At 39.9% G+C, this 26,798-nt stretch overlaps 1 protein-coding gene across 15 annotated transcripts in view; it reads left to right on the top strand.

Moving 5' to 3' along the window:
* CPEB3 (cytoplasmic polyadenylation element binding protein 3) overlaps positions 1-26,798 on the top strand; it is a 184,991-nt gene that overhangs the window by 20,351 nt on the left and 137,842 nt on the right. For 4 of the 15 annotated variants that reach the window (XM_080687329.1, XM_080687331.1, XM_080687333.1 and 1 more), the window contains exon 1: positions 11,465-12,670. In XM_080687329.1, the coding sequence (XP_080543455.1) occupies positions 11,522-12,670 (1,149 nt within the window). In that variant the 5' untranslated portion in view covers positions 11,465-11,521. The other 11 variants (XM_080687321.1, XM_080687328.1, XM_080687330.1 and 8 more) reach the window with 7 other exon arrangements.

The following is a 26,798-nucleotide window of genomic DNA, read 5'->3' on the forward strand; positions in this document are numbered from 1 at the left end:
AGTGAAACCTTGGAAACAAATTAAATGTCCTACAACACGAGGAAGGGTAAATGAATTACACCAAAATTTAGTATGGAACATCTTCATTAAATATGAAATATAGTGTCATTAAACATAGTGTGTGTTTCTTTTGTAATACCTTTAGTGGCAAGAGAATGTATCTTAAAAAAAAAGAGAGAGAATGTCTCTTCATCTGATGTTAAAGAAGTGCTCTCAGCCCCTATAAATTGAGGTAAAAGATAACTTTGTTCTTTGATTTGATCAACAAACTTTTATCTCTATGTTTCAGGCCTGCGTTACAAAAATGAATGTAGTCCTAATCCTGAAGCTATTCTAGGAAAGATGTGTAAACAGATAATTACACTAAAGTATGAAGAATATTGCAATAGAGGTATGTGTGTATGTCACAGAGATACATGAAGGAGGGAGTGGGCAATTCTGCTTACGAGGTCAGGGAAAGCTTCAAAGAGGTGACATTTGGACTGGATTCTAATGGGTGAGTAGAATAGGTTATCAGGAGGTAGGAAGGTATTTCAGGCAGAAGGAATGTGTGCAGAGGCATTAAAGTAGATGAGCATGGGCCATCCAGGGACCTGTAATAGTTGGGAAGAAGAGTAGAAGATTAAGTTTGTATTTTATCCCCTTGGCAAAGGAAAGGTAATTAAAAGAGTTTTAGGAATGGGCATAACATGGTAAAATTGTGTTTGAATGATTATTCAGGCTTTAGCATGGAGAGGCTACTTTGGAGGGGTACTAGATGGGAAATATCAGGATATTACTGCCATAATTTAGGTGAATGTTATACTGGCTGTGAACGAAGAGGAGGCAATGTTAAGCAGAAATTTAGGAGGAAGAATTATTAAGTTCTAGTGCAGAATTACTGGATTGGATTTGTCCCTCAGTGAGGGAGAAGGGAAGGGACAAAATCACGTTGAGATTCCTAATTTGAGTGACTAGATGGATGGTGGTGCCATTAAACAGAATAAAGATAAGTAAACCAGGAATAAAGGCAGAAGCACATTTGCGGGAGAAAAGGTGCTGTAGGACCCTCAGATAGAAAGTTATTAGTTAAGTAGTGGTTTGGAGCTTAGCAAAAAGATTTGATCTGGAAACCTAGATTGTGATGAACTTAATTTCCTGGTTCATGAACATAACATTGCCTAGGGAGAGTGTAAAATTAGGAGAACTGTGGGGGAAGCTGTATTTAGTGGCCAGGAGACTGAGAAGAAACTTTAGAAGTGATGAACCAGGAAAGCAGTGTCTTCAAAGAAAATGGAATAGTGTTATGTGTTCTACTGCAGCGTAACAAATTACCACAAGCTTATGGCTTAAAGCAACACTCATTTATTAACTTACAATTCTGTAGGTAATAAGTCTGATACAACATGACTGGGTTCTCTGTTTAGGGTGTCAAACCCATTTTTAAGCTCATTCTTATTGACAGAACTGCAATTGTAGGAATAAAGTTCCTGTTTTCTTTCTATCCTGGAATTTGGAGGACCATCTTAGAAATCTGCATGCTACACGTGTTTTATGAACGATGAATGGCAAATATGATAAATTAAGCTGAAAAGTATCAGTTGGTCATTGGTAACTTCAGTACAGTCAGTAGCAAGAGCAATTTTAGCAGGATGGTAGAGGCAAAAGCCAGATGCAGTAAGTTTGGTTGTCAACTGGAAGTGAGAAAGTAGAGTTAGGGTTTAGAGTTTTGTTTCAAACAGGAAAGGAGAAAGTTGGGAATAATTAATGAACTAGGACTCAAGGAAATTAGAAGGAATGAGCTCTGAACTACAGATGGAGGGATTAATTGTGGACCTGTATGGGAACTCAGCTTCCTCTGAGATAGGAAGAAAGAAAGTATGGATGGGGATACGTTTGTAAGGGGAGAAGGCCATTGGTTGGTGGGCAGCTGAGAAATTGAGGACATTTTTGTCAAATAGCCCCAGTTTTCTCTTAGAAGTTAGAGATAAGGTCCATGAAAAAGTAGGTGAGATTTTGGAATCACTACTTTGTGCCTAGCAGGACTTTCATACAATTGTTGAATGAATGAACGAACTTAAAACTAATGGAAAGGCAAGACACATAAAAAAAACACCACCACCCGCAGATGCTCTCAGATTGTCCATCAAACCACACCTGGCTCACGGTGCTCCCTTTTGCTCCCATTCTCCCTTTCTCCGGTTCTGTTCTCACACTTAATCTGATCTAGAATTGCTTAACAGATCCTCTTCACTCGGAGGATGTAGACTCTGCTCATAAATTACTTTAGATTTTAATAATCTGAAATCTTTTTAGGTTACCTAGGGGATATTTAATTACCATAGCTGACAAAAATTATCCCCCCCCTCCCCCTTTTCAGGCTTTGAGGTCTTTGAAGGGACTTCATCTTTGCATTTAGTGCCTCTAGCACAGACCTGGCACATAGGGAACCTCAGTTTATTTCTCTAGCTTAGATGACCCAGATGTACGGCTCCTCTTCCTGTATGGCCAAATTGTACTATTTTTTCCCCCTTCTTTACCCTATAGAAGATAGTTAACCTTTACAAATACATGTATATGTTTTATAAATTTAATGGAAATACAACAAAATGCAGAAAAGTGTATAAATTGTGTTAGGTTTTCTGAATTTTCAAAGTAAACACACCTGCATCCAATTCAAGAAACAGAGTATACCACCAGCGGCCCTGCAGTCCCATTTTATGTCCCCTGCCAATCATTATTTTCTTGCCAAGTTAACCATATATTAGTTTTACTAGAAGTTTATATAAATGGAAACATATAGTACGTACTCTTCTGTGTTCGGCTTCTTTCACTCTGCATTATAGTCATGCAATTCATCTATATCTTTCTATAGAGTTGAAGTCTATTTGTTATGATATTCCATGATATAAATCTATCACAAATTTGCTTATCTGTTATATTGTAGTTGGGTTTTTGGGTTGTTTCCAGGTTTGGGCTATTATGAATAATGATGCTTTGAGCATGTCTTTTGGTGAACATGTTTGCATTTCTCTTTGGCATAGGTCTAGATGCAGAATTGCTGGGGCAGGAGGTATGTGAATGTTTGCTTTAGAAGATCCTGCACTATAGTTTTGCAGTGTGGTTGTATAGCGACACTAAGTTATGCTTCCACTGGCAGTGTTTGAGAATGAGTTGCTCCCACATCCTTACTAATATGTGGTATTATCTGCCTTTTCCAATTTTAGCCATTCTGGTTTTATTTTGTATTTATTTGATGATTGGTTAGATAGAGTACCTTTTCATATGCTTTTTTGGTTCCTTGGATATCTTTTGTTGAAGTCTCTTGCCCATTTTTCTTTGGGATGTTTTGATGTCTTCTGCTATTAATTTGCAAGGGTCCTTTGTATATTCTGATTATAAGTCTTTTTGTCGAAAATACATATATTACATATATTTTTTCCCATTCTGTGAATCTTCACTCTGATCTGGCATTTGGTAAACAATTGTTCTTAATTTAGCCTACTAAATTTTTCCTTTATGATTATTACTTTTGTGACCTGTTAAAGAAATTTTTGACTACTCTAATATCATGAAAATATCCTCCTATGTTCATTTAAAGGCTTTGTTGTTTCCCATTTACATTTAGACCTACAATCCATCTGGAATTTATTTCTGTGTATGGTGTGGCTAGGGCGAAGGTCTCTTTTTTGCCATATGGATATTTGGTTGACTGCAATATCCCTTATTGAAAAGACCATCCTTTCACTACTCTAGTGCTACTGTTTTGATAAATCTGGTGACCATGCATGTTGATGTTTCTGGATTTTTTATTTTGTTCTATTTGTCTACTTCCTTTTTTTATATATATTTTATTGATTTTCTACAGAGAGGAGGGAAAGGGATAGAGAGTTAGAAACATCGATGAGAGAGAAACATTGATCAGCTGCCTCCTGCACACCCCCTACTGGGGATGTGCCCGCAACCAAGGTAGATGCCCTTGACCGGGATCGAACCTGGGACCCTTGAGTCCGCAGGCCGAGGCTCTATCCGCTGAGCCACACTGGTTAGGGCTGTCTACTTTCTTATCCTTGTGTCAATATCTACACAGTCTAATTACTATAGCTTTGTAATAAGTATTGATACTTGGTAGTATAAGTCCTGTAGGTTTATTTATTTATTACCACCTAGATTGCTTGGCATTCTTGGCCCTTTGCATATAAATATAATTTTAATTCAACAAACATTTATTGAATACCTATTTATTATATGCTAGGCACAGTGATAGATGTCAGGAATATAGCTATCAACAAGATATGCCCGTTCTTTCCTTTATAGTTGGGAAAGTCACTTATATAGAGAGAGATGAGAAGAGGGTCTAGGGTAGAGCCCTGAAGAACTTACTATTTAAAGTCAGTTAGCAAAGAAGAGAGAGAGAGACCCCAAATATAAGAAAATCAAGAAAGGACAGCATGAAGGAAGCTAAGGGAGGAAGAGATGCAGGTGTATCCAGAAAGTGTGGCCAGTTATGTCAATGTTGCTGCAAGGTCAAGCAAGATAAAGCCTGATAAAACATCCAGTGGACTTAGCTTGTAGTGGCTATGGATATGGCTATTGAGAACTTAATGATGCAGTTTCTGTGGGGGGCAGGGGGGGGTGTCTTTATTAGATTGTAAATTCTTACGTGGAACAAAGTTTCCTGTTTAATTAGTGCTTAGTGAATGTCATTTCATGATATAATCGAATGATCTTCACACTGTTGAACACCATATGGGCCAAGATGGTTTTCTACTTTATACCAACCCCTTTCATATTTATTCTTACAGCTGATGAAAAAGTAATTGCTCTTCTATATGGAGAATAATTTAATATCTATTCAAATCTTGGCTGTTTTAGATAATCAGAAGTTATATTTCATCAATCCATTCATTTATTCATGCTTCCATCCATTTATTCATTCATTTAGTAAACATATATGGAACAACTACCATCTACCCAGGACTTATAAGCATTGTGCTAAAGATGTAAGTAGAGAAGGAAAGGAAGGAAGGAAGCCTAGAAAGATGTATTTGACCCATGTGTATTTCAGTGAGTCCACTCTGCAATCTGTTTTTATATTTTCCCATGGCTATTCAAAGGAGGTATATGGTTAAGCTCTGTGACCTGAAGACAAAATTTCATAAAGTGCTTCCTTTCTAGCTAAATAAAAAACAGGATTTTAGTACAGAAGTTCTTTGTCCTTTTTGGGAAGCCTTCCTATAATTTATTGTTTGCTTGGTATTTATTTATACCTTGGTATTTATGTTTGAGTCATTTTCTTTTTAGATTTGAGTGCTCATTTTAGGGAAGGAAGAACAGAAATCAGCTGATTTTCAAATACAATAAAATTAGATTAAGCCTGGCCAGCTTGGCTCAGTGGTTGAGCATTGACCTATAAGCCAGGAAGTCCAGGGCACATGCCTGGGTTGCAGGCTGGATTCCCCTTGTGGGCGTGAAGGAGGCAGCTAATTGATGATTCGCTCTCATAATTGATGTTTCTCTCTCTCTCCCTTCCTCTCTGAAATAAATAAAAAATATATATTTAAAAAATTATATTAAGTATATACAGTACTAATTTTTGTTGTCATTTATCAAGGTTTAAGAACCAAAGTTTATTTTTCTCCAGTGTGCGAAGTAGTAATAGACCTGTACGTAGGGTCAAATCCTATATAATAAAAGGGTAATATGCAAATCAACCGAATGGTGGAATGACTGGTCGCTATGACACACACTGATCACCAGGGGGCAGATGCTCAATGCAGGAGCTGTCCCCTGGTGGTCATTGCTCTCCCACAAGCCAGGCTATCGGCTCACCTCTGGGGCAGCTGGCAGTGCTTAGCCAGCCGTGGGCAAACTATGGCCCACGGGCCGGATCCGGCCCGTTCGGCTGTTCTATCTGGCCTGCGGAGCCGAAAGAGCGGAGGGTTCTCTTGTTCTCCCCTCCGCTCCTTTACTTTGAATTTATATTAGTTCACACAAACACTCCATCCATGCTTTTGTTCCGGCCCTCCGGTCCAGTTTAAGAACCCATTGTGGCCCTCGAGTCAAAAAGTTTGCCCACCCCTGGCTTAGGCCCTTGGGGAGCGGGCCTAAGCCACAGTCGGACATCCCCCAAGGGCTCCTGGACCGTGAAAGGGCGCAGGCTGGGCTGAGGGACGGGTTCATCCTCCCCCACCTCCCCTCACACGAATGTCGTGCACTGGGCCTCTAGTGGATTAATAAATGCCTAAGTAAACCATTTTCAAGCACACTTAACTAATGTAAGAATTTCTACTTTACTGATACAATATTGAAATTAATTTCAAATTATTTTTTATAAATCAAGTCTTTGTAAGGATTTTATGAGGGATTTTTTTTTAAAAAAACTTCCAATACTTGAAGATATAATAGAAGTTTGGTAGGTTAGGAAGTCTTCAGAAATAAGATTAACCTTGAGGTGATCCTTACTGGCTCTGGAATGCAAATGGAAGTATAGCACCTTGGCAGAGGTGACGCTTCGTTAGGAGGTTAGAGGAAGAGAAAAAAATATAAATATAAATCAAGTTTCTAGTAGTAATAAGATCAGTTAGTTCTTTTAAAAAGCTTTTGGCAGATTGATTAAAAATGCTTTTTTCCTCATGCATTGTTAGTTTTTTCCTTAGAAATAACTAGAAACAAAGACTACTAACTGCTATAAGTTGACAGTCTCTGGTGATACTTTAGTTCTAATTGGTGTAAGGGAAATAGAGAATTAAGACTACCTTATTTTTATTTATTTCTATTTTTTATTTTTAAAATTTATCTTTATTGATGAAAGTATTACAGATGTCCCCTTTTCCCTCCCATTGACCCCTTCTGCCCTGTACCCTCCCTCCCCAGGCCTTCACCACACTATTGTCTGTGTCCATGGTTATGCATATATGCATATAGTTCTTTTTTGCTTAACATTTAAAAAAAAATTAAATGTTTATTTTTTTTAATCCTCACCAGAGGATATTTTTTCCATTGATTTCCAGAGAGAGAATGGAAGGGAACGAGAAGTGTGTGTGTGTGTGAGAGAGAGAGAGACAGAGAGAAAATGTGAGAGAGACACATCGATTGGTTGCCTCCCACACATGTCCCCACCAGGGCTGGGGAACTTGCAACTGAGGTTCATGTTCTTGACCAGGAATTGAACCCGGGACCCTTTGGTCCATAGGCCAACACTCTAACCACTGAGTAAAATCGGCCGGGTCTGCTTAACAGTTCCAAGTTCAGTCAGCATAGTCATCAACTGACATTTACGCTGAACCCCTTGGGTGAATGTCATTGAGCCAAATACCACAAGATGTAATATCTTCTGTCTATGTGAGCAAACTGGTAGTTGAACTATTGCTTTCAGAACCTATAGATAATAGTGTTTGATGTTAATATGTGAGATTCCAGCCTTGGAGTCATGATGTTAAACTAGGAAAAATGTACACTGAAACTTTATATATATATATATATATATATATATATATATATATACACACACACACACACACACACACACACACACACACACACACACATATTTATTTCAGAGAGAGGAAGGGAGAGGAAGAGAGAGATAGAAACATCAATGATGAAAGTCAATCATTGATCGGCTGCCTCCTGCACTCCCCCTTCTGGGGATCCAGCCTGAAACCTGAGCATGTGTCCTGACCAGAACCAAATGGTGACCTCCTGGTTCATGGCTCAACCTTCAACCACTGAGCCACACCGGCCCGGCACACTGAACATTAAAAACAAAAAATAGAAACTGTATCTACTGTCTGTCGAATAAAAAAGTCACTGTCCTTATGCAGTGAAACACTAAACATGTTTTTTAATATTTTAAATATTTCATCAAATATTACTTTAGCTTAAAAGAGTTGAATTTTATTTAATTGAGCATTGTATGAGTAATGCAAGGTAAACTTTCATTTTGACAAGTAAAATAAGGAGGTGAGTTGATTCAGAGACTATCATGTAAAATTAATGATTTGTGCCTTTACTGAAAACTCAAATACAAAGAAATCTTGGTAGATGTCAGAAATTTGTGACTGAAATTTACTTTGACCTGACCTCCAAGGTTAATATCACATTTCATATTAAGGTATTTTTCAACCTATAATGTTAAAAATGTTTCTTTTATATATGGTCAGATTTTAAGTATTTGTCTTTCCCCATTAGTCCCCTTCCTTTTCTTATCCCTCCCCACCCCGGTCTCTTTTGCTCTGTTAGGGTTCCTATTGCTGGCTATCTAGTCATTACCATTCTAATACCATTTAAGGTAGCTCTGCTGGGTTTATTTATTTTGAGCCCTACAATCCAGTTTCTCTTTTAACCTGGCTTCCTAAATCAAGTTGACAAGCCATTTTATTTTTTCTCTTTTTCATTTCAACAACTCGTGATTTAGATTGGTTAGGAAGATATAATGTGCACCGGGTACAACCTCTTCCCCCTGGAATCAGTATTTTCGAGGTTTCCTCCTTTCCTGGCTGAACGTGCTTAAGTCGGCCAGAGTACCTTGTGAAGGACTTCAGCCCCCACAGTTCCCTGTTTGCGCATGCCCTTTCTTCTTACAGTTGTCAAAGTGCTTTTGCCAGAGCGGTCACATAATCAACCTGAAAGAAGAAAATAAATACTGTGCACTTTTAAATTTTATCGATCCTTAAAAACTGGACACTCAAAGGTAACTGCTACTAAGAATTTGTTACTTGAGATTGGGTGATTGCATGTAAAGGAAGATCTATTGTGTGTGTGGTGGGGGGAGGGGAAGGAGGAGGTATCTATTTCTCGGACTTTGCTGTAAATAAGAAAAAAGAAAACAGAAAAACCCTGATCCAAACAAACAAACTATGCAAGCAGTCACCGAAAGAGAGTGCATATTAACTTTGTAAATGTTATCTTAATCTATTGTTTACCTTTTGTTTAAAGGGTCTTATTTATTAAAGATGGGTCTTGACCTTGACAGAGTGAATTTATACAGAAAGTGAAATTTATATCTTTAAGGGTGTTGAGAAGAGAAATGGGTGTTCTTGGTATGATAAAAATTTTAAAATTCAATAAATATGTTAATATTAATTACAGCCTTTATAAAATATTCTGAGTCCAGCTTACTTTTCGGCTTTTTTTTTTTTTTTTTTGCTATAGTACAGCATTATATTTTCCACCAAGAGCATGTAGTTTGCACTGAAAGTATTAACAAAAAGCATTTGTACAAGCATCAGAAAAGCTGTGATATTGAAATTAGAATCAACTGCATATTTCAGCCATGATGATATGGCTATTGTAAAGACAATTTAACCCACTGGAAGCATCTCAAATCCCAGATTATAATGGTTTACTGCAGCACTGCTTAATCCAAGTATGAAAATGTCTCTTTCTATCACCATTTCCTTTGGTAGCAATAGAACTTGGTGGGTGAATCCCAGTGTCGCTTGCCTCTTTGTGTCATATTTTTCAATACCGATCAAAGCATTGTTTTAGACCAAGGGTACTGAGGAACATAAAATCAATCTTAAGTAGATTTTATTGGTAGTAGCTGGCAATTTGTGATGTATGTCATACTGGGTTGGGTTCTTTTGCGGGAGGGGGTGTCGGGGGGAAGGGAGATAGGAAAGGAATAGAAAAGGATAGTAAGGTGGCTGTGAAGCATTTCCTTGAGCCTGCTGTTTTGTCTATGTATGGAACTTTAAAATGAAAGATTAACCATTTCTTCTTTTTTATTTTTAAATTACAAAATAAAAAAGTTGATGTACAATATTATATTAGTTTCAAGTGTACAACCCCATGATTAGACATAATCATTTTAAAGATAGTCTTTAATAAAACAGAACTATTTTTAATCCTATTTCTTGGTTTGACATAATTTTGTTTAATAGTTAAGAGCAGTAGCACCTCCATTTCCAATACATTTATTTTACAACAGTTATTATTATGAGGATGCCCAAAGGCCGAGCTTCTGCCTCTATTTGAATGCCCTTTCACAAGTGTCCTGAGAAAATTATTCTCTGTATCTGAATTAACTGCGTTAAATATATTCATAACTTTGTTACAATTATACTGAATCCTCATCTAAAATAATTATATGTTTGGTCATATGCTTCTTTAAAATTTCAAAATATTTGTTTCCAGGGTCTCAGCACTGTAATATTAATATAGTTAATACAATTAACATGTTCCAAGGGTCAGGCTAGCTCAGTGATAACTATATTTATAGTAATCTGGTTTTGAGTGATTACTATTTTCATCCGTGAATGAGAAAACAGGCAGTAGGCAGAGGTGAATATAGTCCGTGAATGAGAGAACAGGCAGTAGGCAGGGGTGAATATAATCCTATTCGAAATGGAAAATACCATATTCTCCTTATATGGCTAAATGAAGCAATGATGGCAATGCACTATAATTACAATGTATGAGAATTTGAGACTTTGTACTCTGCTATTTTTAACACTTTTGCTAGCATATGGTAATTCAGGGTCTTCAAACCATAATCTTTCACTGCTAATACTAGTGATAAGAGAGTGTATTCTAAATTTGCTGAAGTCTTGTGACCAAGGCAGCAGCAGGAGGATTCAAAAATGACAATCTGGCAACTCCAGAATTATCCTGACTTTCTACTTAAATCCCAGAAGGATTTTTTACTTTTCTTTTTTTCCTCCCCAGAGGATTTTTTTTTTTCAAAGTTCCACCCCATCTCACACTCAGTGTCTGCCTCCTCTCTCTCTCTCTCTCTCTCTCTCTCTCTCTCTCTCCCCGCCCCCCCTCTCTGACCTCAAATACAACTAGAACATTTCTTCACTCTGCAGAGAAATTCTCAGGCTCCTGTTGAGACCTGAACTACTGAGATGCCAAAAATCTCTTGTGCGGCAGAATTGGAGACAAGAAAATTGGAGAATAAGCAGAAAATCCCTAATCCTTAGAGAGTAACAAGAAGGAAGCACTTCCAAAGGTTTCAGGAGATTTTTACCTCTTTAAAAACGGTGTGGGTTTTTTTTTCTTTTCTTTTTTTTCTGTCTCCTAACAAAATGGAGTGCTGCAGCTACTGGGAGGCCAGAGAACGATTGTGCAGCTGAGTCCTCCTCCTCACAAATGCCAAGGATTTCCTCCCTCGTGGTTCGCTGCTGCTAAATGAAACAATTATCAACGCTAGAAGGCAGTTTGCTAATCAAGAGGGATGAGGCTGCTGTTTCTTTAAAGTGTCAGAATCGAGGAGGGGGAAGAAAGGGTCGTGCGCGGTGTCTTTTTAACCTTGCTGAAGGACGCAGCAGTATTTATTGACGTATGCAAATAACTAGGGGAGGGTGGTGCTTGGGAAAAAACAGGAACCAGAATCAGTTTCTCATTGCAGGGTGAAGGCTCTTAGTTCCGGTGAAGGGAAAAGAGACGTGGCGAAATTGCTGTCTTTCTGTCTTATAAGCACCTCTCTCACTAATCCAGAAAGGGAACCAAGACATCAGAAAGGGTGAAGGCGCTCTCACAGTATTTTTAGAGACCTTGCGTGAGCTTCCCACCCCAGCCCGACCTGTTCTTCCAAATGGGAGATTATGGATTTGCATTGCAATTGGCTAGTAGCGGAGGCACTGGATTTTCGCAAGTAAAACACCCGCCCGCTTCAGCGAGGGGCATTAACGATCACATTGACAATAACGCGTCTCTCTTTTTTCCCGTTTCAGCTGCGCAAACCATGCAGGATGATTTACTGATGGACAAAAGCAAAACCCAGCCCCAGCCCCAGCAGCAGCGGCAGCAGCAGCAGCAGCCCCAGCCCGAGCCCAGCGCAGCCGAAACCCCGTCCACGCCCCTCTCCTCGGAGACCCCCAAGCCGGAGGACAGCAGCGCAGTGCCGGCCCTTAGCCCTGCCGCGGCCCCGCCGGCCCCCAACGGCCCCGAAAAGATGCAGATGGAATCGCCGCTCCTGCCGGGCTTGAGTTTCCACCAGCCCCCTCAGCAGCCGCCGCCGCCGCAGGATCCCGCGGCGCCGGGTGCGTCGCTGTCGCCGTCCTTCGGCAGCACCTGGTCCACGGGCACCACGAACGCGGTGGAGGACAGCTTCTTCCAGGGGATCACCCCAGTCAACGGGACCATGCTCTTCCAGAACTTCCCGCACCACGTCAACCCAGTCTTCGGAGGCACCTTCTCCCCGCAGATCGGCCTGGCGCAGACCCAGCACCACCAGCAGCCGCCGCCGCCCGCGCCGCAGCCGGCGCAGCCTGCGCAGCCCCCGCAGGCGCAGCCCCCGCAGCAGCGCCGGTCGCCAGCCAGCCCCAGCCAGGCGCCCTACGCGCAGAGGAGTGCCGCCGCGGCTTACGGCCACCAGCCCATCATGACCAGCAAGCCGTCCTCGTCCTCGGCTGCTGCGGCCGCCGCGGCCGCAGCTGCCGCCTCGTCCGCCTCGTCCAGCTGGAACACGCACCAGAGCGTGAACGCCGCCTGGAGCGCGCCTTCTAACCCCTGGGGCGGCCTGCAGGCGGGCCGGGACCCTCGCCGGGCGGTCGGCGTGGGCGTGGGCGTGGGCGTCGGGGTGCCTTCACCGCTCAACCCCATTTCGCCACTCAAAAAACCCTTCTCCAGCAATGTGATCGCGCCGCCCAAATTCCCCCGCGCGGCCCCGCTCACCTCCAAGTCCTGGATGGAGGATAACGCTTTCCGGACCGATAATGGTAACAATCTGTTGCCATTTCAGGTAATGCTCCAGTGCACCTGCACTCGCCTTCCTCCTACCCCGCTTCCTTTGCCCCTTCTTCCCTGCTTTTTAATAGTCCACTGATTACCCCTGCCCCCTTCCAAAGCCTCCAGTTCACTGGGGCCATTCCACTCCTGTGCACCGGGTTGGGGGAACACTATGACTATTCAAAGATACGTGTTTATACACCCTGACAAGATAGAAAAGGGCCTTTTACTTTTAGTTTATTTTTCCCTTCACCGTTCTTATGCCTCTTATTTTGACCTTCTTTGACAAGTAAAGCTGCAAGTGTGTGGTAAGGTGCCTGCATCGCCCCAGGATGAGTAGGTGGAGATTCCGGTTGGTTTAAGTAGCTACACATTTCAGGTTATGCAATTTGGGGCTCCGGGTGCAGAGTGCCGGCTACTGCTGCCATCCACTCCTAAAGCACCCTGGCCCTACTGTAGAAGAGATGAACAAGCCCGTGAGTGGTGCTATTTCAGACAGTTGCATACGCTCAATTAAACTAATGTGAACACATGTGTTTATGTCTTGCTAAAAGGTGCTGGCATCTTTAATAGCAATCAGCATATTGCCCCTGCCAGGAAAATTATGAGTGTGAGATTCCAATCACCATCGGAACTCTATCAGAGACAGAGATGAAGAGTGGAAATTCTAGGGGTAACCCTTCCTATGTTACCTAGAAGAAGGACTTAGAAATTTTTTTTTTTCCAGAGGAAAGAGACAATAGGACACGACCTTCAGAGCCATATTGCAATGGAGTCTTATTTGCTAGTTAGCACTGAAATATTTAAAGCTGCAGTGTCCTTCAGTTGGGTTATTTAAGAAGACAATGCAGATCAATTACACCATTTGAAACTGGGCAAAGTGAAAGTCTTGCAACTTTAATGAAAAACGAGCCTTGTGTCTTGGTGTTAAATGCCAATGAAAAACCCAGGAAGTGCCCCAGACAAAAACGTTGAATGGAGTGTCCTTATTCTGTTCTTGTTTTCTGATCTGGCCCTCGGCCACACTGGTTGACAGTGTCCTGAACATCTTGAGTTGGAAAGGGGTGGTGAGGGTGAGTGTTCACTGGGGGCTTTTGTTCTCAGGCAAACCTTTGTCCTTCACTTATAGATTGATTTGGCCATCACATTCTAGGCTCAGTTAAAAAGGAAAAAAAGGAAAGGAAGGAGAGAGGAGGGCTTTGGATGAGACTCACTTAGCGTGGTCAAGGAAAAAAAACACCCAAATCCTTTGAGCATTGCTGAAAAATGGCAGAACCGGCATTTGACGAGAGGTAGTTTAACACATCAGGTGCAATTGGAGCCTTCATTTTATTGTTCTATGTTTCAGATGTGATGTTTGGGCACCTCCCATCCCTGAAGGAGGAGATAGGGTTATTGAGAAGCACATATTCTCTTGGCTAGAGCAAGGATTTTTAGTCTTGATAGATGAAGGAGGTCCATGAAACCCATCAGTTGTGTGTATGAGAGTTTTTAATGAGAAAGGATCTTAACAAGTTTTCACAGGCTGCTTCAGGGATGGAAGATTGTAATAGTAACATTTATTTTTTGCCATTCTCTAAAGTCTGCTTATTAAAACAAAATGAAGAGACTGCAAGATGAGATCAGTTTGGTAGGTAGAGAAAAGAAGGAATCCACTTTCTGGAATTTCTCCATGCATTCATTTGGGGTGGGGTGGGGTAGGGCAGGGATGGAGGCTGCATTTGGTAGGAGAGCTCTTTTTCGTAGTATTCTTTTTCTAATAGGCCCTCTTTTTATTTTGGTGCTCCCAACCCAAGTCCCAAACCAAATCTTAGAGGATAACCTCAAATCTAATAAGGAGGTTTAGGAACTGAGAGCTGAGGATGTAGACATCAGTTATCTTTTTCTGGGAGTTCAATTTGAATACAACTAGCTTTTGATTAATTATCTCCGGAAATGGGATCTGGAGAGAGATTAAATCCATAAAAGATCCCCCAAACAGATATTGACAAGTAGTGTGTTGTTTCTCAGCAGACTGTTTATCATTGATGCTAATTATAGCCAGACAGGCTGGACTGAGTTTGGTCCCTTGTCTTTTTCCACCTAATGGTGCTATTAAATAGGCAACGATGGCCAAAAGATTTGTAGGTGAAGAGATTTGATTTAAAATTGAGCTTTATATATTTAACCAGAGAAAGAACTGCATGGACTTTATGTCTCACTTTGTTTCTTAAAATGGAGCTTCTGGGTTTTGAAGCACTATTAGAGTCAGAGTAGGAGTAACTAGGATGTATTTTGGCTTGAGAATATTATCAGACTTGGTTTGTGTTGGTAAGTATATAAAGTATGTTTGAAGTGTGTTTGAGTCTTGTGTGGAGAATTTTACATGTTTGTGCATTTACTTAAATAATTTTTCTACAAAAGGAGAAAATATCTTAAGTAGTCCTAATGACTTTTTAAAAAAATTGTTTGACAAATAGGATTTTTTTTCTTTAAATTAAAAAGTTTATTTCATAGAGTGCTAACTTATTTTTTTTAAAATTTCACAGATACTTTGAGTTAAAAGGGGCTTTCAGTAGTTATCTACTCTGATGTATCTTAATATTTTAAAAAATCCATGCGCCTCTCCCTTTCCCTCTTCCCCCATGCTGCTTCACTTTCGTTTGCCAAATACAATAGATTTTTTTTGGAGCTTTACTTCTGTAGTTTATATTATCAAAGCAAAAACTGTATTCAAATGTGGTTTTTCAAAGTGCACATGCTTCCTTACCCCTTCTCTCAATTCTGACAAAGTTGATTGGTTTCCCTGGATTGGGATGGCTGCTTCATTAGGGATTACCTGTATCTAAAAGCCACTTCATCTCTGTAAATAAGGAAACTGAGGTCCTGAGAGGTGGAGTGACATGATTCAGGCCCTAGAGCTTTGGCTAATTTTGTTGATGTATGTTCTTAACTTCCCTGGAGCAAGCAGATAGTGCTGTCAGGTAGAATTCATTTGGAGTCAGGTTTTCTTTGAACTCAATTCAAAGAGACTTAGTTATGGAACTTTCTAGTGAGGTTCCCTACCTGACCGATGCCTCCCTCCAAACAGAGCTCAAGAACATGGAGGCACTCTGCCGAGGGAATTGTACAAGACTAGAGCCGCCTAGGCATGCAGAGGACTAGAGCAGAGATGCTTTCTGTACAGTAGTGAATTGGGTTAAGTAGCATTTTTGTCCAGAAAAATCTAGAAGGGGCTTTTGAGAGCACCCATCCCACCACTCTGCTCATTTTCCAGAGGAGGGCATCGAAGTCCCAGTGTGGGAAATGACTTGTCCAAGTTCAGGTAGGTAGTTGCTGTCAGAAGCAGGCTTTGGAGATAGATTGCCCAGGTTCAAATCTCAACTCAACTCTCTGCCAGTTACTGGCATCGTAATCTTGAACAAATTATAATTGTTGACCCTCAGTTTCTTCATCTGGAATAATAATAATAATAATAATAATAATAATAATAATAATTCCTTGCTTCCTATGCATTCAAATGAGAAACTACATAAAAAATGCTTAGCACAGTGCTTGGCCTGTACGTAAGAACCATATCAATGTTGGGTTATGATTATTGTGATGGTGACTTGAGGCTCTGTATGATCTTATCATAGTATGGATTACCAATTGTTTCATACAGTGCAATCTGAATAACTCCAAACTTCTGTGTAATGTTATTTCGTCTTTTTTTTTTTTTTCTGTCAGAAAATACCCTCTGGTTACTATAACAATGTGGTAAACCACCGATTTACCTATCAGCCATGCCCTGTGTTAAGCTCTTTACATGTAGTTTTTCATTGGAACTCATTTGAGGTAGAGACTGTTATTATCCTCATTATACTGATGACTTGAGGGTTAGTGCGTTTATATTATTTGCTCAAGCTCACAGCCAAAAACTGGCAGAGTTGGGATTTGAACCTAGGCAATCTGCCTCTGAGCCAGGGGAGGCATTAATACTTTGGCTATGTTACCTCTTGGACTTCAGTTAACAGTGCATTGTAGAAGCGGGAGCCTTGGCTGAATCTACTTGACCTTCTGATATACCCTGGAAATGGTGTTTAAAAAATCTTTGTATGTATAAAAATATAGGAAGAAAAATACAGTGCCCATACATATACCACTACTTGGATTCACAGTAGCCGATAATTTCCACTATTTATTTAGTTAGCTTATATATTTTTGAATATTGTATTTTTTGGGGAAAATTCAAATTTTCTGCTGTCTGCATCTCTACCTTTATCTCTCCCCTCTTCCCCAACCGCAAATTGAAAGTGACTACGTAAATTTTATGTATTCTGACATAAGTCTAGTTAAATGTAATTTAGTGTTAATTTTGTTGGTGGGTTATCTATAACCAGGGAAGAAGTTCCTTACATGATGAGTTCATAGGATTATGAATTATTTTAAAACTAAATGAACCTATTTATAAAAAATTCTGTGGAAACAATATTTTTTCTACTTGTCCATGCTCCTTTTTAAAAATATATTTTCAGGAAGTAATATAAATTATCTAGCTTATGCTTGCTCTTAAATAAGGATAGTATGACCTAGATTTAAAACTGGAGACTCTTCTGTAATTGGTTTCTTAACTACTGCTTAATGCAAAGCCCCTTAAAGTCCACCCAACCCCACAAACTGTTTCAAAATGCATGGTTAATATGAATGCAAGCAAAGCCACATTATCTATATTCTATTGGAAAAAAAGGGGTTGGTTAGGAAATATTAGAAGGTTTTTATGCTACTGGAAACATTAATAATATAAACTGTATACTTCAGAATTGTGTGTTGAAAAGTAGTTAGCATTAAACTTTTTATGATCTTTCAGTAAGTTGATACAGAAGTGATCTCTCAGAAATGTAATGTTTTTAGATATTTTCTAAGACAGTTTCTACTTAAATAGCTTTCCTCATTGGCCAGCCTATTTTTCTGTCTTTCAAGGGTTGCATACGGGTAATTCTTGTCCACTTTCAACTTAACATTACACAGGTGGTTTTTGGTAGTGTCAAAAGGATGAGGAATACAGCCACAGCTCTGTTTACTGCAATGTGAAAGGTTTGATTAAGCCAGGTGCATTTACTGAGGAAAGAGCTGGAGGAAACATAGAGTAGTGTACAGCTCATGAAACGTGGAGCGAGGAAGACCCTGGTTGAAGCCTCAGCTCTATCACTGGCGATTGTGGTCAGGGCGTTTAGCCAATGATGCTTTCCCCCAGTCTGTAAAAATGAAGGGAGGAAGAGAAGGAGGGAGAGAGGGGGGGGGTGTGCCTCTCTTCTGGGTGTGCTTTATGAGAGGATGAGAACAAAGTGTTCAGAAAAATTAGATACTGTTATGGCTCATTAATGCCTGCTTAACTACCGGTAATTACAGTTGTCCTTCAGTATCCATGGAGGATTGTTTCTAAGACCACTGTGGATACCAGAGTCCTTATATAAAATGGTGTAGAACAAAGCATATAGTTGGCCCTCCACATCCACTAATTCCAAAAGGTGAATAGGAAATACCGTTTTCAATCCTCGGTTGCATTCGTGGATTCAGAACCCGTGAATACAGAGGACCAACTGCATAGTCAGAGTTTAAAGGAGGAAATACTGTTGATAATCAATAGTCCAGAGTTAAACACTAGTTCATGGCATCTGGAAGTGGAGAGGAGCTAGAATACCGGGTGTTAATGGTGACCGCCTGTCCTGGAAAGCCAGTCTGGTTCTCTGAGGGCTAGGGAGTGCAGGCTGATGTCATAGGATGGTGTACATTTAACTACCTGCTTCTTCTTATGGCTGACTCACCAATGCAAGTGGAAGAATTTTCCTTGCTCTGTGACTGTTTTAATTGGTGATGAGAGAAATGCTTCAACTCTTAATTTCCTGAATGCCATAAGTGTTGCTTTTGGTCGTTGTGAATCTCCAAGGTCTGTAATTTGAAGCTTCTTAATACCACTTCCCTGAAGACAATACCTGGCTCTCTGTAGGGGTCAATGTGGTTGTCAGAGATAGAATTCTGTATACAGCCCCAAGTTAGGATCTTGAGAGCTGAGGAATATAGCCACAGCTTCGAAGAGGCTTTCCCTGGGAGATTGCTGTGGCTGCAGTAGCCAGCTTCGCAAGGAATTTTCCACAGCTGGTTCTTATATCTTGTAGATGGCTTCCTCTGAGGGGTTCTGCTTCAGTTCTCTTACATTTATTTTCCTAGCCTTTAGTGTTCTTGTTCTTTACAGGTGCTGAGCATGTACACTTCTTCATGTGAAATCATCCTAATATTTGCATTTTGGTTTAACTTGAAATAGAAAAATACTATGGAATTAAAATAATACAATAAATTGGCACCTTGGAATCAAGCCTATTTTGTCCAGAAGCACTATTATATAATCTCAGGAATAATAAATATGATATGAATCCTTGTTGGCAGACTTTAAAGGAGAAAAATAGAAACGGGCACTGAACAGCCTTTATATCACTTGGAGTGATCATAGAATTAATGTACATGAAGAGAAGGAAACATTGTGTACTGATTTTGTATGCAAAAGACAGTTGTACAGCCAAATATTTTCATTCCTCAAGCATTCAAACTTATCTCAAAGTACAAGATAAAAAAGTATCTCCCTATCTTTAATAACACAATGCAACGAATTAAGTGGTCAGTGCTGCCAAAAGAACCAGCATCTAGAAGTTCATGAGCATCTGACACTTAGTAGGTGCTCATTAAATGAACGAGTAAACATTTAAACACAAGTTGCTATAGTTTTGTCTTTTCTACAATACAGTATATTTGAAACATTTTTGAGACAGAATCTTCATTATGGCATTTCTCTGCAAGATGTACATAGAATATGGAAGCAGATGAATGTACATAATGTCATAAAGGACACCTTTAATTTGTTAAAAATAGAAAATATTATTTGTGTTTCCAGACTTTATGGCCATTCCATAGTTTCTGAGCTGTGACTCTGTATTTGTAGGTTTGGCATGCCTAGATAGCTTACATCCTATGAGTTAAATTTTTCTTTACCTCGTCACTGTTACTCATCCAATTTTTGTGGAGTTAATTTACTCTGTCATGATCTGTTTTGTTCCTGTCTTCACAAATCAAGATATTAATATTAAAACTGATCAGAATGAGGGTCAGAATAATTCTCACAATAGCACTTAAAAATATTGAGGAGAGAATAGGTCTAAGAGTTTGACAGAGAATAGGTTATAGTAGGCCCACTCAGCCAGTGATTCTTTTGAAGAATGTGAGATTGGAAAGCAGAGATGTAAAGGGCAAAAGGCTGTCTATCTTAAATATATGGTAGGGTTTGGGGACTGATTAGAGATTGAAATACTTCGGAGGAAACATTTTAGTGATCTGACAATCTAACCTCCTACTCAAAGTCCGGGAGACCTAGTTCTTAGGTTTCAGATAAGCAGCAAGTAAAAAGGATGGGAAGTAAATGTACCCAGAAGCAGCTCTCTTTTGTAATCCGCTGTGGAAAATTTCCTTTCCTCTTTTGGCCTAGAGAAGTATAGCCTACATATGCAGGGGATTAAAGATTGTGAAGACCAAGAAAGTTTATGAGATACTAGGGAAAGGCTGAGAGATAATTTTTGGATCCCGAATCTGTGTTTTTCGTGTGTTTGCACTTGGTGTTACGGGTAGACTATTCAACTCTGCTGCATTGTTGTTTAAAGCAGTTGTAATCAGTAGTAGAATCCTCAGTTCAGATAAACGGTTAAGGATAGCATATGCAGTCTTTTTGTTAACCACATATTACAGAATTCTCTGGCCAAAGGGATGGGATTTACATTGTTAAGTTTCTTTTGGCATCTTCACTTACAGTCATAATCCATATAATTCAGCTTTTGGGTCTTATATTACTTTTAGTGTCCTCCAAATAGATACAGCTAACAAATACAGCAGACCCTGAGTGCCAAGCACTGGCCTCACCTTTTTCACGTAAGCTACCTTATTTAATCCTGACCTGTTTTTGTGAATTAGGGATTATCATCCTCATTGAGACTCAGAGAATATTACCTGGCTAATATTCTCAATATGCCTTTGATGCTGCATTCTTTCCCCAGATCATCCCTGACTCCACTTATCCCACATTTTCTTTGTAGCACGTGTCCCCCTCTGAAATGAGCTGGTTTATTTTGTTTTGTTTCTCCACAAGAATGTAGGTTCCACAAGGCAAGGACCTTGTCACTGCAGTGTTCCCAGAGGTTGTGACAGTACCTGGGATATTTTAGGCGCATGGTAAATATTTGTTGGGTGCGTTAATGATTTACATTTATAGATGATTCATTAGGCACTTACTGGTCATTTGCATGTAGCTGGCAATGTAAGAATAATTTCTTTTATAAACATTTAACTAGCCTCCACCAGAAGTCAGGCACTAAGGATTGAAACTGAATCATATCACCCTTGCCGGTTTGGTTCAGTGGATATAGAGCGTCAGCCTGTGGACTGAAGGGTCCCAGGTTCGATTCAGGTCAAGGGCACATGCCTGGGTTGCAGGCTCGATCCCCAGTAGGGGGCGTGCAGGAGGCAGCTGATCAATGATTCTCTCTCATCATTGATGTTTCTATCTCTCTCTCTCTCTCTCTGAAATCAATAAAAACATATTAAAAAAAGAAGTTGAATCATATCCTGTCCTCAGACAGCTCCGTGGCAGACATGAATTAAAATATAAGATGATAAAGTTTATAACTGTGTGATATGCACAACAAAGAGTGTGTATTCTTGAATCAGAGGAAGGAATGATTAAATTTGTGTGTGTGTGTCTGTGTATGGTTGGAAAGGTTTCAGGAAAGTCTTCAAAGTTTAAAATATATTCAAAGTTTTTTGAAAGTAATAGTCACTATTTAAAACTTGAGGGGAAATTTTTTCCTATAATATCTAGAGATAAGTATTCTTTTAAAAAAATTTTTATTGATTTCCGGATGGAAGGGAGAGGGAGAGAGAGATAGAAACATAAATGATGAAAATCACTGATTGGTTGCCTCTTGCACACTCCCTACTGGGGATCAAGCCTGCAACCCGGCCATGTGCCCTGACTAGGAATGTAACCAGGACCTCTTGGTTCCTAGGTCGATGCTCAACCACTGAACCACACTGGCCAGTTGAGATAAGTATTCTTAATGATTTGGTACATTTTCTGCCAGTTATCTCTTTTGTATGTGTATATATGATGTATTTTATATGTTGAGATAACTCTGTGTAACAATTTTATAGTCATACTAGAGCCCCGGTGAATGAAATTCGTGCACAGGTAGGATCCCTAGGCCTGGCCGGCGATCGGGGCCGATTTGTGGGGTGACCAGCGGAGCAATCGGGGGCCCCCGCTCACACCTACCTTGGCTGGCCTGGGGTCTATGGGCTGGGGGCAACTCCTGTGTTAAACGTGTGCCTCCTGGTGGTCAGTGCACATCATAGCAACCCATTGTTCTGCTGTTCGGTCGATTTGCATATTAGGCTTTTATTATATAGAGATACTTTAGCTTTTCATATCATTAAATTTGTAAACATTTTTACTGCATAAATATTCCATTACAGGGATTCATTATATTTAATAAATTATTTCTATATTTGGAGGATTTAGGTTGTTTTTAATTTTTAACTATTATCAAAGACAATGCTGTCTTAAACATCTTGGGCTTTTTAAAGCTTTATTTAGCGCTGGATGGGTTTTTAAGCAAAGGGAAAGCAGGTACACAGGTAAGAAACAACATGGTGCGCTGAGAGAGCAGCAGATCGAGGGGAAAGGTGAGACAAGGCTGGAGAAGTAGGTAGGGGCCAGATTATGAAGGGACATTCCAGCATTCTCTGCCTTCAGCTTTGTCCATTAGGGACACTAAAGGATTTTTAAGCTGAGAAAGGTAGCCATTATAAGGTTTTTAAATAGGTGAGTGAAGGGATCATATCTTTGTTTCAGAACGTTTATTCTGGCGTATAGATGGTCAGGAACCAAACACAGGCAGGGAAACCAGTTAACATGTAGAGACCTTAAGTGATTGGGAAGAAGGGACAGAATTGAGAAATCAGGAGGCCAGCTAGAAGGATTGATGATTGCTTGGATGCAGGGAATAAAGGAGAAGGAGGAGTTTAGAATGACTCCAGCTTTTGGTTTTCGCAGCTGGGGATAATGAGCTACAGGGGTAAATGCTTAATAGTGGCAGATTAGAATTTCCATGACTCATAAGCCAGGTGGGTTTAGAGTAGAGGAACTTCACAGGGGAAAGCTATGTGTTGGGAATATTTGAGCAAGTGATTTGACATTTCTTATCCACCCATGCTTTTGTGTGACTCTTAATGCGTGGGAAGGAAAACCTTATTAAGATAGATTACTTTGTGGACTACTTATTAGAACACTAAATCTGAGAGAAGGAATAACTATCATTCTAAGTCAAGAGCTTTTGCTGATTCTAGCCTGATTTTTTCATTGCACCCTGAGAATTAGAGTATATGTTAGCTGGTTAGTCATCTTATTTGTGGGTTACAGCCTGGCGTTGTAAAGAATTATAAGGAACTGCTAACCAATCAGCAATAAGAGAAATGAAACCTGGCACCCTTTATTATATAAGTTGAATAAACTCAGTTGAGAATTTGGTGGATGTTATTAGCCAATTTGAAATATCTATACTAATAAAAGGATAATATGCTAATTAGACTGGACATCTTCTGGACGTCCTTCCGGACAAAGCCACGGTGGCGGGGGCCGGGGCAGAGGCAGTTAGGGTCGATCAGGCCGGCAGGAGAGAGCATGCAGGATCGGGCCTAAACTGGCAGTTGGACATCCCTCAAGGGGTCCTGGATTGGAGAGGGTGCAGGCCGGGCTGAGGGACCTCCCTCCTGTGCATGAATTTTGTGCACCGGGCCTCTAGTCCTATATAATAAAAGGCTAATATGCAAATCGACTGACTGGTGGATCAACCGGTCGCTATGACACACACTGACCACCAGGGGCAGATGCTCAATGCAGGAGCTGCCCCCCTGGTGGTCAGTGCGCTCCCACAGGGGGAGTGCCATTCAGCCAGAAGCCGGGCTCATGGCTGGCGAGTGCAGCGGTGGTGGCAGGAGCCTCTCCTGACTCTGCGGCAGCACTAAGGATGTCTGACTGACGACTTAGGCACACTCCCCGACTTAGGCATGCTCCCTGCCATCAGTCGGACATCCCCTGAGGGCTTCCGGACTGCGAGAGGGCGCAGGCTGGGCTGAGGGACCCCCCGCCCCTCCCCCCTAGTACATGAATTTTGTGTACCGGGCCTCTAGTCATTAATAAGGTGTAAGCAAAGTAGAGATGAGACCTGTGAAATTTAATTCTGCTAATACAATGCTTAGTTTATAAATGAGTGTAAATATAATGAAATATTTTGAAGCTTAGGATTTATAGGGCCACAGGGAGATGAGCTTTGTGGGAAGATAGAGAGGAGAGGAGTTAGGAACGAGGTATAGGAACCACCAGAATTGTATATTGTTTATTCATTTGTATTTCTAGGGAGAGAGGTGGGCTATAACTCCATTAAATTTATGGAGGGGTCCATAACTAAAAAATGATTAATAATTATAGATATGGAGTAAAAGCACTACTACATGGCAGCCAATAAACCTTTGAAAGATTAAAAAACTTAGCATCTCATAAAATTTTTCTTCCTCTCTCTTCATAGCTGAGGGAAATTCTGCCTAACTTTAATTTGAGAATTTTCTAATAAAGAGGTCCAACTCCTCCTTTATCTAGCTTTTTCTAGAACATTCACATTGCTCTTCATTATACAAATACTTTTTGGCAATCATTTCATTGATTTACATATAGTACATTAGCTTACATACTTGCATGTGCAGAGGGGTAGCTGTCCTAGATCTCAGCGATAGACCTGCAACTCACTGAGAGAAGTGTGCTAGACCTTGAGGTTTTGACGTCAAAACAATGTTGGCTACGTGAGGTAGGTCCTTTGTTTAGCTTTTTATCCAACTAACTACTTATTGGCTAATGGGCTAATGTGGACACTTAACCATCATTTCTTACTTAGGTTTTTTTGTTTTTTTTTTTTTGTAAAGAGCCATTTTAACAGCAACATTTTGGAATACAATTTGTTTAAGATGTCTGACCTCAAGGCCTGGGTAAGAACAATTGACCAAATTTTGCCAGTTCTGAACTCTTTTTCAGTATCTTGTTCTGCAGGTATCGAAATTAAAACAGAAAGACTGTTTTGTTTGTTTGTTTGGGGAGCAGTTGTTGTTATTTTTAATATGACAGTTTAAGTTAAAGCTTTACCAGGCACCTCATTGCAAGGGCAAAAATTATCTGGAGGCAAACAACAAAAAAGTCTTTATTATTTAAATTTATGTCATGACAGTATCAAAATGGTTGAATCTGGTTAAAAAAATAGTTGGCCTTTAAGCTGCAAAAGCAATCTAAATACCTTGAACCATTTTATAATGCTGATGAAACACTGTTTTGCAATGTTTATCAAATTAAACTTTGTGCTTATTTTAAGCAGAATAAAGACAGACTAATTGTGCCAATGCTTTAGGCTGTTGCAAAGTAAAACTGTGGTGAATGGAAAATTTTAAACTCAACTTTAAAAGGCATTATGAATTTAGCATTTTAGAAGATTTGAGACCGGTGAGGAGAATGATGAATGATTTTTTATCATATTTTGACCTTGTATTCTTCAACATTCCAAAGTCATGAGCTCACTGAAGGGAGCCAAATTATTTAGTTAATGTTCTAGAGCTTACTGCCTACTTCCTACTTACTTGCCAATGTAGGTGATTCTATTTGACCTATCAGCTTTGGTGTGATCGAGTATATGAAATATTATTCCAGAGGAGCTATTTTAAAACTGGTGACTCATGCAGGTATCGCACAAAATTTTGATTTTTAAATACAATGGGATATTTGATATTCTAATTTAGGCCTAGGTTCTGTTAAATGTGAAATATAGAGACTTAAAGGAAATTATAACTTAATGTCAAAAAGGCAAGGCCTGGAGTGAGGAGGAAAGGAAACAAAAATCTCTTGATAGTGAATATATTCCTTCACACTGAGGGATATAATGGAGGGCGAAGGCCGACAAGGGGGTTGGACTGACACATTCTGTAAGAGGGACATAAATAATAGAGAATGTATTCAATGCTGAGACATCAAAGGACATTGAAAGCAGTGAAGAAGATTTCAACGAAGAGGACAAAGCCAGATAAAAGGATGCTTCAGCTTCTGTTACAATAATTAAATATTCAAAAAGGCAGCCATTTTATCCTGTCCTGACGTTGCCCATTTTGTATTCCAGTTTTATGCAAGCAAGCCAGAGGCAAGTAGGCTGACATCAGGGAATCATATTGAGAAGTTTCTTCTAGGGAACGTCATAAGCAAGTTCAAAACCCAATGTTAATCTCCTGTGGCATAATCATAATATTCATGATGCCTCTAAGACACTTCGTGTTTGTTCTAAATCATCAAAGGAAGTTAAACTGTGTGTTCAGCATAATATGCATTCTGTATATTATTAATAATCTAGTCTGATAACTTCTCACAGTGGTCAGTATTGTGAAAAGACAACCTATGTAGAAAAGATATGTTCTGTAGATCTGTGTTCTATAGAGACAGCTGTAGAAACTATCCCTGCTGTGCAAAATTCATAAATCTATAGAAATTCACATGTGTTATAGGTGGCAATGTGGTTAACTGGAGTTTGATTTCAGTAAGTATTTATAAGGCATGTACTATGTTCTTGGACTTATCTTAGGTATTGTGGATGACACAAATTATCTGAATCCTGTCCTTAGGAACTAAAAATTAGAGCATTATTTGTAAGCAAGTAACCAGATTGTGTGATGTGTTAGTTGCTGTGAATGGTCAAGGAGGGACAAGAATAACTTGGCCTAGGGGGGGAAACAGGTGATAGAGAGGGTCCCTGTAATGCCATTTTGAAGGGTAGATAGGATTTGGCTAGGTAGAATGGGAGTCTAAAAGAAAGAAAAATGAGCCATAAGTGGGATTATGAACAGACTTTCCTGACTAGAGCAAGGGACTTTAGGTCTTCCTGGGAGATAAGGAGGGATTGATTGTTTCTTAGGTTTAAAAGTAATAATAAATTTTTACTTATTAGACACCACTCGGTTTGAAAAGCATTTAAGATGTCTTTGTATACACCATACTGCAA

The sequence above is a fragment of the Plecotus auritus genome (assembly GCF_963455305.1).
Source record: "Plecotus auritus genome assembly, chromosome: 9".
NCBI classification, from domain to species: Eukaryota; Metazoa; Chordata; class Mammalia; order Chiroptera; family Vespertilionidae; genus Plecotus; species Plecotus auritus.